Source organism: Pundamilia nyererei, unplaced genomic scaffold (assembly GCF_000239375.1).
Source record: "Pundamilia nyererei isolate P.nyererei 1_Seehausen unplaced genomic scaffold, PunNye1.0 scaffold00043, whole genome shotgun sequence".
NCBI lineage: Eukaryota > Metazoa > Chordata > Actinopteri > Cichliformes > Cichlidae > Pundamilia > Pundamilia nyererei.
This window is the reverse complement of record NW_005187444.1, coordinates 1,694,362-1,708,299: the sequence shown is the minus strand read 5'-3', so window position 1 is coordinate 1,708,299 and position 13,938 is coordinate 1,694,362. Positions and strand designations below refer to the sequence as shown.

General features: G+C 39.4%; 1 protein-coding gene across 1 annotated transcript in view; it reads right to left on the bottom strand.

Annotated features, from left to right (window-relative positions):
- Positions 1 to 11,409, bottom strand: part of map1ab (microtubule-associated protein 1Ab) — a 92,019-nt gene extending 80,610 nt beyond the window's left edge. The window contains exons 1-2 of the mRNA XM_005731456.1: positions 11,032 to 11,409; positions 3,732 to 3,833 (exon numbers count right to left, since the gene is read on the bottom strand). Coding sequence (XP_005731513.1) covers positions 3,732 to 3,833; positions 11,032 to 11,296 — 367 coding nt within the window. The 5' untranslated portion in view covers positions 11,297 to 11,409. The remainder of the gene's footprint in view (positions 1 to 3,731; positions 3,834 to 11,031) is intronic.
- Positions 11,410 to 13,938: the final 2,529 nt, after the last annotated feature.

The following is a 13,938-nucleotide window of genomic DNA, read 5'->3' as shown; positions in this document are numbered from 1 at the left end:
CTCCCACTAGGTTTATATCTGGGACTCTCCACCATTTGACCTTAGAACTGAAGAAGCTTCTCAGATGAGAGGTGAAACGTCTTCAAGTAACTTAAAGAAGTCCAGACGCTTTTCTTTGCAAGCTCCTTTGACAGCAGCTTTAAGCACAAAAATAAGGTGAATCACACCGATTCAAATGAGTGGAGGAGTCGTTCCTTAGAAGAGTAACCCTTTAAGACAGACTGGATAACAGATGGTATGAAAGACAGTAATGTTTACTGTTTCACAGGAATTCCAGTGTTTCCTTTGAATGTGTTCTCTTTGTTTAGCAGTTGTCTTGAAAAACGCTGTGTCACTTTCTGCTGACTGCAGCTCCTGCTTAGCATTTGCCATCTGTGCAGTTTTGCTGGTCTTTCTTCTGCATATTTGTATATGTTTGATCCCTTCAGGCTCTTACCTGGAAGATGATTGAAATAATTCCCAGTTCAGCATCCACTGCATGCTCAGCCTGGGCTCTGAGCCTAAAGTGCTGCATTATATAGATGGGTGAGCAAGCACTCTCTCTCACTCTAACACATGCACACATACATCTAACACCACAGGTCCACAGCTCTCTGCAGAGTCGCTGTGGTGATTATAGTCACCGCACAGCTTTGATGCAATGCAGATGAATTAAATGCCTACACGATCAATAGCTCAAATAATTACAATAAAAATTGATTTCTGTGACAGTAGTAGTAGTTTGATGTGCTTTGTTATAATTTAAAATCCTAATAATGAACTAATCATGGTTAGCAGTAAGGTAAAAACTCTGAAATGATGTAAATTTTTACCAAAAGATCTCAACATATCATTTTTCTAGAATAGAATAGCCTTTATTGTCATTGTACAGAGTACAACAAAATTGGAGTGCCACTCCCTTGGTGCAAGTTTCAATAATAAATATAAATGTAAAATATAAAAAGCACAAAAAAACCCAAAAACAATCGTAAGTACTCAAACAATAGTATGTACAATATATACAGGGATAGCAGCATTAATATAATCAATGTAATTAAAAATACTTAAGTAAATAGGTTAGGCAGGCAAATAAAGTCATCCAATTCAAGTAAGTGTCACTAAACCTCAAATAAGCCTTAACCTAAATTTATTTTTTATCCACAAATCTGAAGCAATATTAAAGTGGTCCTGTTATTCTTTTCCTTTTTTGCTACACAGAGGGCTGTGAACCATATTCTTATATTGCTTCACATTATTTTTAATTTTAGACAAGGATAACCTGAGAAAATATAAAATGCAATTTTGAAATGATGACTTTATTCATTAAGGGTAAAACTATGCCATCTCAATCTGATTTAAGTCCAGACTTTAACTAGGCAACTCCAAAACCTTTTGGGGGGTTTTAGCGATTCGGTGGCAGACTTGCTGGTGTGTTTAAGATCATCGCCCTGCTGCAGAACCCAAGTGTGCTTCAGTTTCAGGGCATTAACTGAGAGTTGTAGATTGTACTTCATGATTTTCTGGTAAAGAGCAGAATTTATGTTTCCATCAATTATGGCAAGTGGTCCAGGTCCTGAAGCAGCAAAGCAGCCCCACATCATCACACTACCTGTTGGTCTCTTTTCATGAAATGCTGTGTTAGTTTTACACCAGATATAACGCGACTCAAACCATCCAAACTGTTCAACTTTTGTCTCGTCAGATCAAACCACCAACCTTCCGATTAGTAGATGACTTGCTCTACCACCTGAGCAATTCCAGTGAGCTCCTTAATGAGCCGACAGTGCGCTCTTGAAATAGTTTTCGTAGCCCACTCCTGGGAAGTTTCACCACTGTTCCAAGTTGCCTTTGGATAATGGCTCTCATTGTGGTTCACAGGAGTCCCAAAGCCTTAGAGATGGCCTTGTAATCCTTTCAGGACTGATAGATGCTAATGACTTGTTTCTCATCTGTTCGTGACACAATGTGTTGCTTTCTGAGATCTTTTAGCCTACTTCACTTTGTCACACAGGTTCTGTTTAAGTGATTTCTTGATTTAACAGGTCTGGCAATAATAAGCGCTGGGTGTAAAATTCAGTGCATTTTAAAAAAAGATTTAATAAGGGGTAGCAATTACTTTTTTTTACTGCACTCACTGAATACTCTCAGTGTATACTGTCAGTAAGTGGACACTTAATTATTGTCCACTTACTGACAAATAATGAGGTCTTCCCATTGTGATTATGATGATTGGGATGAGGCTTTCCATGTCTGCTGGGGGCATGGAGCTAAAACAGCTAATTTCAAAGATGACGGACAGGCCCAGCGTGAGATAAATAACATTATTTTGAAATGTGAATCGTCCAAGGTTACTCTAGCAAAGTCTAAGAATAAAAATATGGAGTTGTTGTTAGTATAACAGACCCCCTTTAATGATCTAGGTGTGTTTGGCAGCTTTGAATGATAGCATCTATTGACCGGATAAAGAAAAAAATCCATAAACTGAAAACTACACACTGGGCCACATCATACCATTCACGGTAATACCGGTATAATGTTGGGCAACGGCAAGAAAATGAAATATTGCGATAGGATATGGATAAAACGCGCATGCGCAGTGCCTTTGTTTACATACGCACATGAAAAAGGCACGGCGGCAAAGGGTGAAAGCGGGTCGTTGAATGAAACGGATGAACCAGAATTGGTTTGTAAAAATGCTGCAACTTCAGTGGTGTGGAACTGGTTTTGTCCATCAGATAGACAACAAAGCACAATTTTTGGTAGAGCATGCTAGTGGACCGTCGTTATTACCGTGTTTTTTGGAAAATACGGCACACTTAAAATCAATCCTTTGATTTTTCTGAAAATCGACAGAATCCCGTGTGCCTTATGTATGAATTCTGGTTGTGTTCACTGACCTCAAAACGATTTTATGTCGTACCCGGCGCTCGAAAATCCGTCAAATGTTTTAGTACGACTTTGCTAAGCTACAAACCCGCACCGCTTGATGGATTGTCGGAGCATTATGGCTATATTAGGCAGGAGCCTCGCGGAGTGATACGTACGGTGCTTCAGCATAATATTACCGTATTGTGTGTTTATAACCTCTTTTTAAGTTTTGTGGATATTATACATGGTTATGCTGAGGATATGTCGGGAAATTTCCACTGGAAATGCCTTTTGGTTAAACTGTCAGCAAGGAATTTGCATTTGCACTGTTAATTTTTATATAACTTTAATGCAAAAAACGGCTGCTTGTTTAAGTGAAAATACATTGATGCACTAATAAAGTTGTGGAGTTGTAAAGTATTTTGTCTAGTGTCAGTTATATTGTCAGTTATATCGTTATCGCAAATTTTCAAATCTATATCGTGATAAATATTTTTGGTCTTATCGCCCTGCTCTACTACACACAGAATGCTCAGTGGTGAACAAATAAACAAAGAAGGCCCCACTTTGTCAGTCACTGCTAGCCTAAAATCCATCCAGAAACACACAGAAACCAAAAAAGATCTTCACTTGATTAAACTGAGCACATCTACAAAATATCACACAGGTCGATAAAACACTAATGATTTATTCTGTATTTTATATCTACTTGCATTCAGTTCAATTCTTGCTAAATGTTGACTTTAAAGACTGGAGCTACATCGTCACGATAATACAAAAATATACAAGATAATAAAAAAAAGCTTCATTGTTTAGAATGTTATTCAGAATACGTTGCTGGTTTCTGTCATCTCCAGGCTCATAAAGAGCCACATCACACTGACCTCTGACCTCGGAGGAGAAGTGGGCAGAGTGGCGAGTTATAAACAGCTGCAGCTGCTGATCAAGGTCGCAGCACTTGAGGTCGACGTCCCAGGATCGAATTCCTGCCAGGAAGAAAGACAAAGATTGTTCAAGGACAACGTGATGCAGTGAAGCACAGGCATTGGTGAAACTAAGCAAACTTTTCTGAGCCTTTCTTTTATCTGTGTACTTGAGGTAACCTTTTATCAGATGCTGCTGTCGTGTCTTGTCTTTCCTCAACTCGCTTTCTGAATTCTGTTTGGGTTTTGGGGAAGGTCAATGACCTGAAACCACTTCATATGTTCAAAATGTCCAGAAACTCAAAGCATCACGTGCTTTTCTCATTTCAGAAATACTAACCTTAAAAACCAGTGAAAGCACATTATATCCACAGCAGTATTACAGCCTGTGATGACTTTTAGTCAGCTAAAGGTTTCTGACATGACATCATGCACACATTGCTTGAAACTTGTCCACTATATTGGATGTAATACATTTTTATGAGAGTGTGAACAGGGTCTTATTCACTTTACCCTAAAAGTGAATAAAATGCCATTGTGTCACATGTCCAAAATGGCAGACGAGTTAATGTCACATGGCTAGTGGTCAGTTCTGTGTGGTAAAGGTAGATGTGGAAGCTAGCTGCTCAATATTGATGGGTCTAGCCTTGATTTTGGTTTTGGTGATTTTATGAAGGTCTTTTGAACAGTTTACACCCTGTTGTATGCTAATCTGCCTCATTTGTCTGGTGAACACTGTAAATTATTTACACATAAGGTGAAAATAATTCAGAAATCCAATCCGTTCTTAGATTTCTTTAAAGCTCTGAGTGTTTGTAAAACCATCGGTGGGCTATTTAATTGTAATTGGAAGCCACAGGACTTTGCCTAGAGTTGGATATCTGGCCAAACTGAGTAGAATAAGAAAAATCCCACGATCGCCAAGCTTTAGACGCCCTCTGAAAAGATGGGGTAACATAACAGAGAAATGAGCATCTCATCACACCTTTTCATTTAGGCTTTCATGGCTGACTAGCTATGACTGCCTACTTAAAATATGGTAAACTATCTTTAAAAGATTCTGAGAGTACAACAAGACAAATAATTGGTCTTCTTTTGTAACCCTTTCTAACTTTTGTTATGACATTTAAGAGTAAGCAGGAGTTCCTGTATTCTCTGGTCTTACAGGTCAAAAAATAAACTGTTCGGGCAGTTTTGTGTTTGTCAGCTATGTGTCTGACAAACACTCACCATTACCTGGCTAACCCCATTCCTACAGTATAGCTTGTGATAGTAGCAACATGTCAGGGGTAGGCTAATCTAAACTAAATCTATATTTGGAAAGAAAGAGAGAGAAAAAAATCCCATTACTCCAGCAATGCATGTGTAAGTCTTTCTTTGTAAGAGCACAAAAATCCAAAAGGGGCCACTTCCATGAGAAAAAAAAAAAAAACTGTATACTGAACATGTACATGTACTGCTTGTCCATTTTTTCCCCTATGGGCAGAGAGGTCCTTGAAGAAAACCTGCTGAGATTGATCCAGTTAAGTTCAAGACTGAATCTTATTGACTCTTCAGTCCTTTGAATTACAAGGCTCCAGTGCATCTGGCTACTAACCATGTGTTAGCTTGTTAATATGTGTAAATGGAGTGTTGATGGCTTATAACAAAAAAAGGCACGCTTCAACAGACAATAGATATCAAGAAGGTACTGAGCAGGTACTGCATTATTATCAGATAATCGGGGCAGCTCTCTCTCTCCCCCTCTCCCTCTCTCTCCCCCTCTCTCCCTCTCTCTCTCGCTCTCTCATCGTCAAACTTCAGAGGGAACTTATGTCAGATCTCATCCAGCAGGATGGAAACCAATGCACACGCCTCTCTCATCTCACCCACTTCTGGATTCCTTTACTCACAGCAAGAAATTAGATTTAAATTTTTTCCCAAATCCATACCCCTCTGCTTAAATGCCCTTAACAGAGTAGAAAATGTTCCATGACTACAGACTGCAGTCTGTGCACAGAGATGCTGTATCACTCTTACTGTTCTGTCTTTCTTTGCACTACCAGATGCATAAAAATGATAACCTTCTAGAGGCACAATATTACATTTTCATCACAATCCCCATGACAACATAACTGTTGGCATCGAGAGAAGACTAAAGGACAGGGCAAATTATGATAATAACAAAGGCCTTCTTATTTTTGATCGACCCATCATAGAGGATGACATCTGTCAGCAAGTTAATAGAGTCAACATTTCAAACACTGTAATTAGTCTCACACATTAATGGCTGTTTATAGGCAAGAAAGGATTCACCAGTTTCTGCATATGCTTGCGTGAGGAGTTCCAGTCGAGTACATTTTTAGGCGTTTCTAAAGAAACCTCCTTTGTGTCTGTGCAAAAAACAGATGTCTGGATATGACGCTGCAAAATACGTAGGCAAGGAATACGATCTCTGGTACTGGAAGCTTTCTGGGTTTGGCTTCAGTTTGTAGTTCACTTTTAGTTTGTATTTTACTGATCAGCCACGTTTGAACAGGTTTTTGGTTGCATGCAGGTAAAACTGTCAATGTGGAGAACAAAAGAGGAAAAAAGCTTTTGCAGGAATGCAGTCTCAGAACCATCTGCTGTAAACTGACCAATTTAGCTTTCTAATAGCCTATATTTAATATCTGAGCAGCTGGGGCTGAAAATTGCCTGTTAGGCCTCACCTTGCTGATTGAAGTCACTGAAGTGGGCGTCTCGATCGCGTTTGTGTTACTATTTTGTTTGTTTTAATGGAATTATCTGTCAAACAATAATAACACTGAAAATAATAACAGCCCAGAGAAGTTTGTGCTTCAGCACTGGAGAATGAAATTCTACAACTTTATTATCTGTTGCTTAGCACTGACTTGTGTATCTGTGCACCGAAACCACTCAGTTTGCCAGCTAACGTCTCAGCACTCCACCCTCTCTTCCAGTGTGAAGAGTTGCTGCTTGTATATCACAATAGATTTGATATTTTTGGGTTTTGGTTTCCCCACATCTTTGTAACAATAAAATAAATCATTAATTTAAAAACCTTAAAAATATTTACTTATTTACATATCTATAAAAAGTAATTCGTTAACTGAACCCATTCACAAGTTCAAATAAGTCACCTAAACTAATGAGAAGCCTGGTTGGACTGACTTTATACATGCAGAAGAAAACCTCTGACTTCTGGTTGTCGGCATCTGCTCAAAGTGAGTCTCTCAGACAGTCCACGTTAATTTCAAATAAATTACTTATTTTTAAAAACGGACAATGCTCTTCATCACATGGATTGTAAGTTAATCGTACCTGTAGTTCCTAATCTTACTGTATGCAAGGTCTTCTTGTGAAACCTCTCCAAGTAAGGCATAGTTTTCATTCCCATGTTTAATGAGTGGCATTAAAATATCCTTAATGAGGCTAAAATTATGAATTAAACAGTTCAGCACACCGCAGGAAATGTGAAATATAAAATAAAGTCATTTGGTTTAGTCTTGTCAATGTGCAGAGTCAGTAGTGGGTTTATGAAAAATTCATGTTCATCTGAATAAGACCTTAAGCAGAGCACGGCCAGTAAAGCTGGCCAACAACCACCCTGTGTACTCTGGGAATGTCCCTATAATACAGTGCTTGGAGCTGCAGCAGGACAGGAGAATGGGAAGGTTGTTAAAGGCTAATAATAGCATAAAAACAACATACAGTTTTTGAATGAGTCATTTACTACACTATGTGTAGAATATTTCCTCTTTCCCCACTTTGAGATACGGAGAAAGGATTATAACTGCTTAATGCTGCAGACTGCCTACAGGTAGGCTTTATAGCAAAGTTTTTCAATAGTGTCTAAATCAATCAAATCCAAAATATGAACTTGCAGTTTTTTTCCAGCTCGCAGCACATTTGAAGAAGAAATTATAGAAATGAAAGGATTTAAACGGAAAAGTTGGGCACTGATTCTGATGTAATAATCATTAAGCTGAGCGAGTGGTCAGCTTGTGTTCAATAATAAATACAAGTATGAAAGACGTTTCATGAACTACTGAAAGCCTTAATACTTCAATATCACAGGATATATAATTTTTTTAAAAAGCCAGCCTCAGTGTTAACTTTCAAAGCACCCATGGGCAGACTGGGGGCCAATAACCATCACAATCATACCTAACTAAACACCCCCGCTAAACATTATATTAATAAATCTTGCAGTAAATGGCAGTAATGAGTCTGTACTAGTGTTGATTCAAAAAAAAAAAAGGCACTACACTTGTCATGACCCTCTGAAACAAACTGTAGATTAAGTATATAGGTGTATGCATATGTATAACAGAATGTGCACGTAGGTGATTGTAAAGGCTTATATGACATTTAGACTAAGTGGATTGTTTTATCTAAGCAATCTTTTCATTTTTAACATCAGAAGGAGCCAGATACCATGTCATCTGTAAAAAGGTGAATTTGGTCAATAGCCTCAACCCCAACTGGTGGTGACAGATGGCCCCGCCCCTCCCTGAGCCTGGTTGTATTGGAGGTTTCTTCCTGTTAAAAGGGAGTTTTTCTTTGCCACTCCTGCCAAGTGACCCCAACAATCAGACAACTCTTGTAGTTTTCTGATTGTCTGGGTTTTCTCTTTTTTATTGTAAGATCTTGTTTTGATGTGATGCTATATAAATAAAATTGAATTGATTAGTAAAATAATCCAGTGTGTCTGCTGCATTAATGGAGTTTTAGAAAAATGCTTTATCTATATCTATATCAATATAATCCTCGGGAAAAATGTTGCCCATCCTTGTTTTAAAGCGCAAATGTCACTAGCTACATGAGCACCATGTTTGCTGATAATATAAATCATAAATGACCAAAGTGCTCAGGGGAAAAAATGGCATAAATGTGACATTTGTCAGTAGTAGGGAGATGTAGATCTCAGTCATTCAGATTTCAGTCAACTGATTTCGCTGTCTTACCCCTCCCAATAATCCTAACTACAGTGGTTACTGTATATATAAAAACAAGTTTTTTCCATCATGGCTGGCCAGCGTGTTTTCTCCAATAGTTTGGACCAGATCCATATCCCCTGAGATCCCTATCGGTGGAGACTGTTTACCTCAGCCGCCAATGCTGCATGAGAAGCATTCGCATCTGTTCACATCATTCTGGAAAAGGCTGTAAAATTTTGTGAAAAGAGTCCAGGTATGGAGTCAAAGAACCTCACTTCTGACTGATGACAGCGTTACTGAGGTGAGCTGTTAAGGATATCGAGAACTTTTCTGTCAGTAAGCGCAGCTGCTGTTAGCTGCTGTTAGCCAGTGTAAGTGAAAGTACCTTTGAAGAAAATGTAACTCATATGTTTGTGAGAATGTAATCAAACTCAGAGGGAAAATGTGATTTTTGGGGCAAATAAACCTAACATTAGTTGGTATATTGTTAGTTTATAACCTGCTGTTGTTGTTGTTTACTCAGCTCTTGTTTTGGCACCTGTCTGCAAATCTATCTCCCTTTGCATTTTTGCTTCTTTGATGAAGGGAACTCCTTTGATGATAAAACAGGTATGATGCTTCATATCTTAAATTCTGAAGGTGCAGACAGGAATTGAAATATCCCTCCACATGGGAATTTCTACAAACTGCAAACCCACTCCTCTGTATTTTAAATGGGTTCAATGTAAGTTCATTGAAACACATCAATTTGTTGGAAGACATAATCATACACTACTCAATGTATGTTTGTCAGTGTAATGTCCTTTTTCTATTAAATCACCATAAAAACATAAACCGGCTGTACCTTTAAGATGATCATCTGTTTTTCTCATTATTTTCGTTCGATCTTTTTTAGTTATTGTTAGTTTTTAAAAAAACTGTTAAGGATGTAATAATTTTTCAGTTCCTAATTTTTATTTTTCTTTAGAAAGGTGCCAAGTGTACTATGCACTTGCAAAACTAACCTAATAAAATAAGAATATAAAAGAACCTGTCATTATTTTTAATTTTTCAGTGTTTTCACATCAAATTCATTATCAGAACCTGTCTGATGAGGTTTTCAAGTTAACTGCCTTCATAAAGATCAGCACTGCAATGCCAATTTCTCATTATATTCTGACCTTTTGTATAAGCATTAGCCTGTTGTTGCAAAAGACTTGGGGCACGTCATGTCAACCAAAGGATTAACCAAAATGTGGCCATTTAATCAGCAATGAAATGAACCATCAGCTTTAGCAAAATGAAGATTCTGGCCTTTTGCTTTGATGAAATTACAACACTGCAGTGAGGGTGACTTGTTGTAGGCCTACACGGGGACCCTGCAGCTGAGGTGTAACGTGAGTCGACAGCAGGTCTTTTACTTTGAGTCACGCTTAAAACACCGACCTGGGAAAATCGATGCAGTAATGAGCTGAGTGGGTGTGACACTGAGCTTGTGATCACAAGAGGAGGTCAGACGGGACGCACAGGGGTTGATATGGCGTTGCAACGGGAACAGCTTCGATTGGCAACGGTGGCGCAGAAAATAGCTGACAAGCGTGCTCCTGAAACATCTTTCACACAACAAAGCATTTACTCTCTAAACTTCAGACAGCCCTCAGTGACAGGAACGATTGCAAGCTGCTGCAGTTCCACAGGAGAAGGAAGAGGAGGAGGGTTTCAACTCAGAGTAGCGCTGAGATATTCACCCGAGTAATGATGGCAAAATAATCAGTCCAGCAGGAAACTGAAAACTCTTCCCTCATTGTGTCTGGGAAACAGTTGTGTTCTTGTTGCTGGGCAAAGCCTACAAAGTTTGTGTGTTTACTGATTTGACTTGACATCACTGCAACAAAGAAGGAAAAAAACAAAAAAAACAAAAACACTATAGTGACACTCCAAGCACAAAAACACACTCGGATGCCTGAAAACACAAACTATTTTCTTTTCTTTTTAACTAAAGACTTCCTGAGCAGATTGTGATCTGCTGACATGCTGATTTATGTCTCTATCTGGTAAATGGTGAGTGTTTGTAGGTGTTTAGTGCAGTATTTGGAGCTCCAAGAGAGATTTTGGCCAAACTGCTGCACTATTAAATTCCATTCTGCCTCTTATGAGTCTGCAGTTTTTACAGCAACACTCTGTGGGTAAGGAAAATGCGTAGTGTCCCATGGTGCAATGCTGCAGTAACGGCTTCTGCCTATGGATACTATCCCATCATTGCGTCAAAACACGTCTCTCCTGTTGCTGTTCCATGTTTGCTGCACACTGAATCACGGAAGACACACGGGTAATAAAGCGGATGGACGTCCGTCACTCACCCCGCTCTATCTGCGCTCTGGCGGTGTCCAGCTGGTGCTCGGTGCCGATCTCCCCAATCACTAGCAGCATGTAGTAGCTGCCCCGGTTGAACGGTACCCCTCGCCGGCGTCTCCCCGCGCCTCTGCGGTGCCCTAATCGCCCCTCGCACCCCGGCAGCGGCGCGCTGAAGTCCTCGTCTTCCTCCACCACCGGGAGCGCACCTCGCACGGGGATCTCCATGGCAACAACCCCCGGAGCCGACGCCGGGGCTGACTCCATCGCCATGACAACTACCGGTGTGAACGAGGGGAAGAGCCTGGTAGGGTGGGGGCGGGAGTGGAGGATGAGGATGGAGGACGCTGAGAGGCGAGGAAGGGGAGGGAGGTGAAGACAGGTGATAGCAAACGGGCCAGAAACCCAAAATAAATTTCCGCCTAAACTTTCAAAATAAGAGCGCTTTCGTGAAAGTGCTGTTTTATACATTTAGCATGCCGGATCCAATCCGTTATTTTAGTTTTGTTACATTTGTGATGTTTTACTTATAAATCATATAAAATTATATTCAAGGTGCGATATGTGGGGGAAAAAAAAGAAAACAAATCCGAGTGACCCACAGTGGTCACTCGGAAGTCTGAGCTGCTGTCAGTGTAATGTTTATCAATTCTGCAAGTCTCAATTTAATTTTATTTATACAGCACCAAATCACAACAACAGTCGCCTCAAGGCGCTTTGTATTGTAAGGTAGACCCTACAATAATACATAAACTTGAACTATGAACTTGAACTAACGGCAGATGAAAAAGAGCAGATGATTCTCTGCTACAGAGTTACGGTGAAGGAAATAATAATTTGATGATTATGATTATTATGATTATTCTGAATTTTCTCACCCTCAAAGAAAGGAACAGTCTACAATGTTAGATTCATTTTAATAGAGGGAGACAAAGTATCAATCAAAAAATTCACATTAAATAAAAGGTATTGACTGATTTGTGTGTCACTGAGTGAAATAAGTATTCCTTCCCCTACAATCCAACCAGAAGTCCGGCTCCCACAGATTGGGTGTGTGCCCATGTGATATAAGGTTTACAATCAATTAATCACAGATATACTACACTAAATTGGTTTAAAATCTTGAAGCACCTGCAAGGTCCCACTGTTCAAGCAAGCAGCAGTACAGGTCCATCTTAAATCTACCAGTAAGTGCTAAATGATTCAGTGAAGGCTTGGGAGAAAGTGCTGTGGGGGGAGAAGAAGTATAAATTGAGTTATTTTGCATAAACTAGACCCGCAATGATTGGAGAAGACAAATGCTTAGTGTTGTAAAGGTTCACCTTTCAGCACATTCACTTCACTGGATGCACCTTGTTTCTTTTCCTCACCTTTGATTGGGTGTGGTGCTTTCCCTTAATTGCGCTCACCTGCCACTCGTTATATAAGGACTGCACTCACCTACAGCTCACTCTTTCTTCACTCCCACATGGGGCAGCAGCTGAGGTGAGTTTCTGTATTATTTTGAGTTACTTAAAATCTCACTATTTCCTTTCAGAGATGACATTCCATGTGTGTCTTTCCATTGCTCATTATTCAATAAAATGAAAACCCTGCAAGTAATTGCTGACTGTTCATTCTCATCCTGACCGGATGAGCCCCTGATGGTAACAATCTCCAACCTCCTCTGAACCTTCCTCCAAAACACTTAGTATGACCAAAGCTTCGAGTTACCAAGAAACTTAAAGGATTTAAAGTGTCTAAAAATAGGAGTGAGCCAAAATCCCTCATGAGATGTGTGCAAACCTGGTGGACCAACTACAAGAAACATCTCACTGCTGTGCTTGCCAAAAAGGATTTCACCACCAAGTCATATTTTCACTCAGTTACATGCAGTGTTGGTCAAGTTACTTGAAAAAGTAATCAGTAACTAATTACTGATTACTTCCCCAAAAAATTTATCCTGCTACTCTGATTACTTATTTTCAAAAGCAATTACTTAGTTACTTTTCAAAAACGATTTACAACGATTTACAACCTGAATAGGTGATAAATAGGTGATCTTTTCAGCCCAATTCTACCATCATACAATGTAATCAAATGGAAACGTCCCTTTTTAAAACTTGTGTTATTAGTTTTAATCTTAACTTTATGCATCAAGCAAAAATTTAATTAAATTTTATATGCAACATTCTCTGACTGGAAGAAATTTGTTTAATATTTAAACCTATTTTCTGCACATTCCAGCACATAAACTAATTTTTTTGGTGTTTACACTCAGTCTTTCAAATAGATGCAAGTAAAACACAGTAGAAAATAAAGTCAAAGACTCAGCGGTCCTTTTGCTCTATTTTCACCTGTAAAGCAGGAGTTGGGTAGGCGGAGGTTTACCCTGGTGCAGGTGTGCTGCGGTCAGTTGAAGAATCCGCGAGTTTCTGAGTTTCCCATTACGTCATAGCGCACTCGGTGCTTGCTTGGAAGTTTAGGGGTTTTTTCGCTGTAAAAAGAAGTTTTCTTCCCAGACAGTGAACAGCGGACACTAATGTTTTTGTCACTTTTTATGGAATCAAACTCAAAGTAAGGTCAGTACTTCCACGCTTTAAACGCTGCATGCTCATACTCTCTCCGCACTCGATATATTATCCATTGTTGATCTGCACACAGCTGTTGTCACAAACGTCGCACTCGCTTACGTTTTGACCGCGACCCATATCCGATCATGGTATGACGGTGTGAACGGCACAAATCCGATATTTTCAAATCCCATCTGGGTCACTTTTGTATGTGGTAGCTAGAGATGGACCGATCCGATATTACGTATCGGTATCGGTCCGATACTGACCTAAATTACTGGATCGGATATCGGAGAAAAATAAAAAAATGTAATCCGATACATTAAATATCACGAAAGCACCTCACAAAACTTGCAACACGCC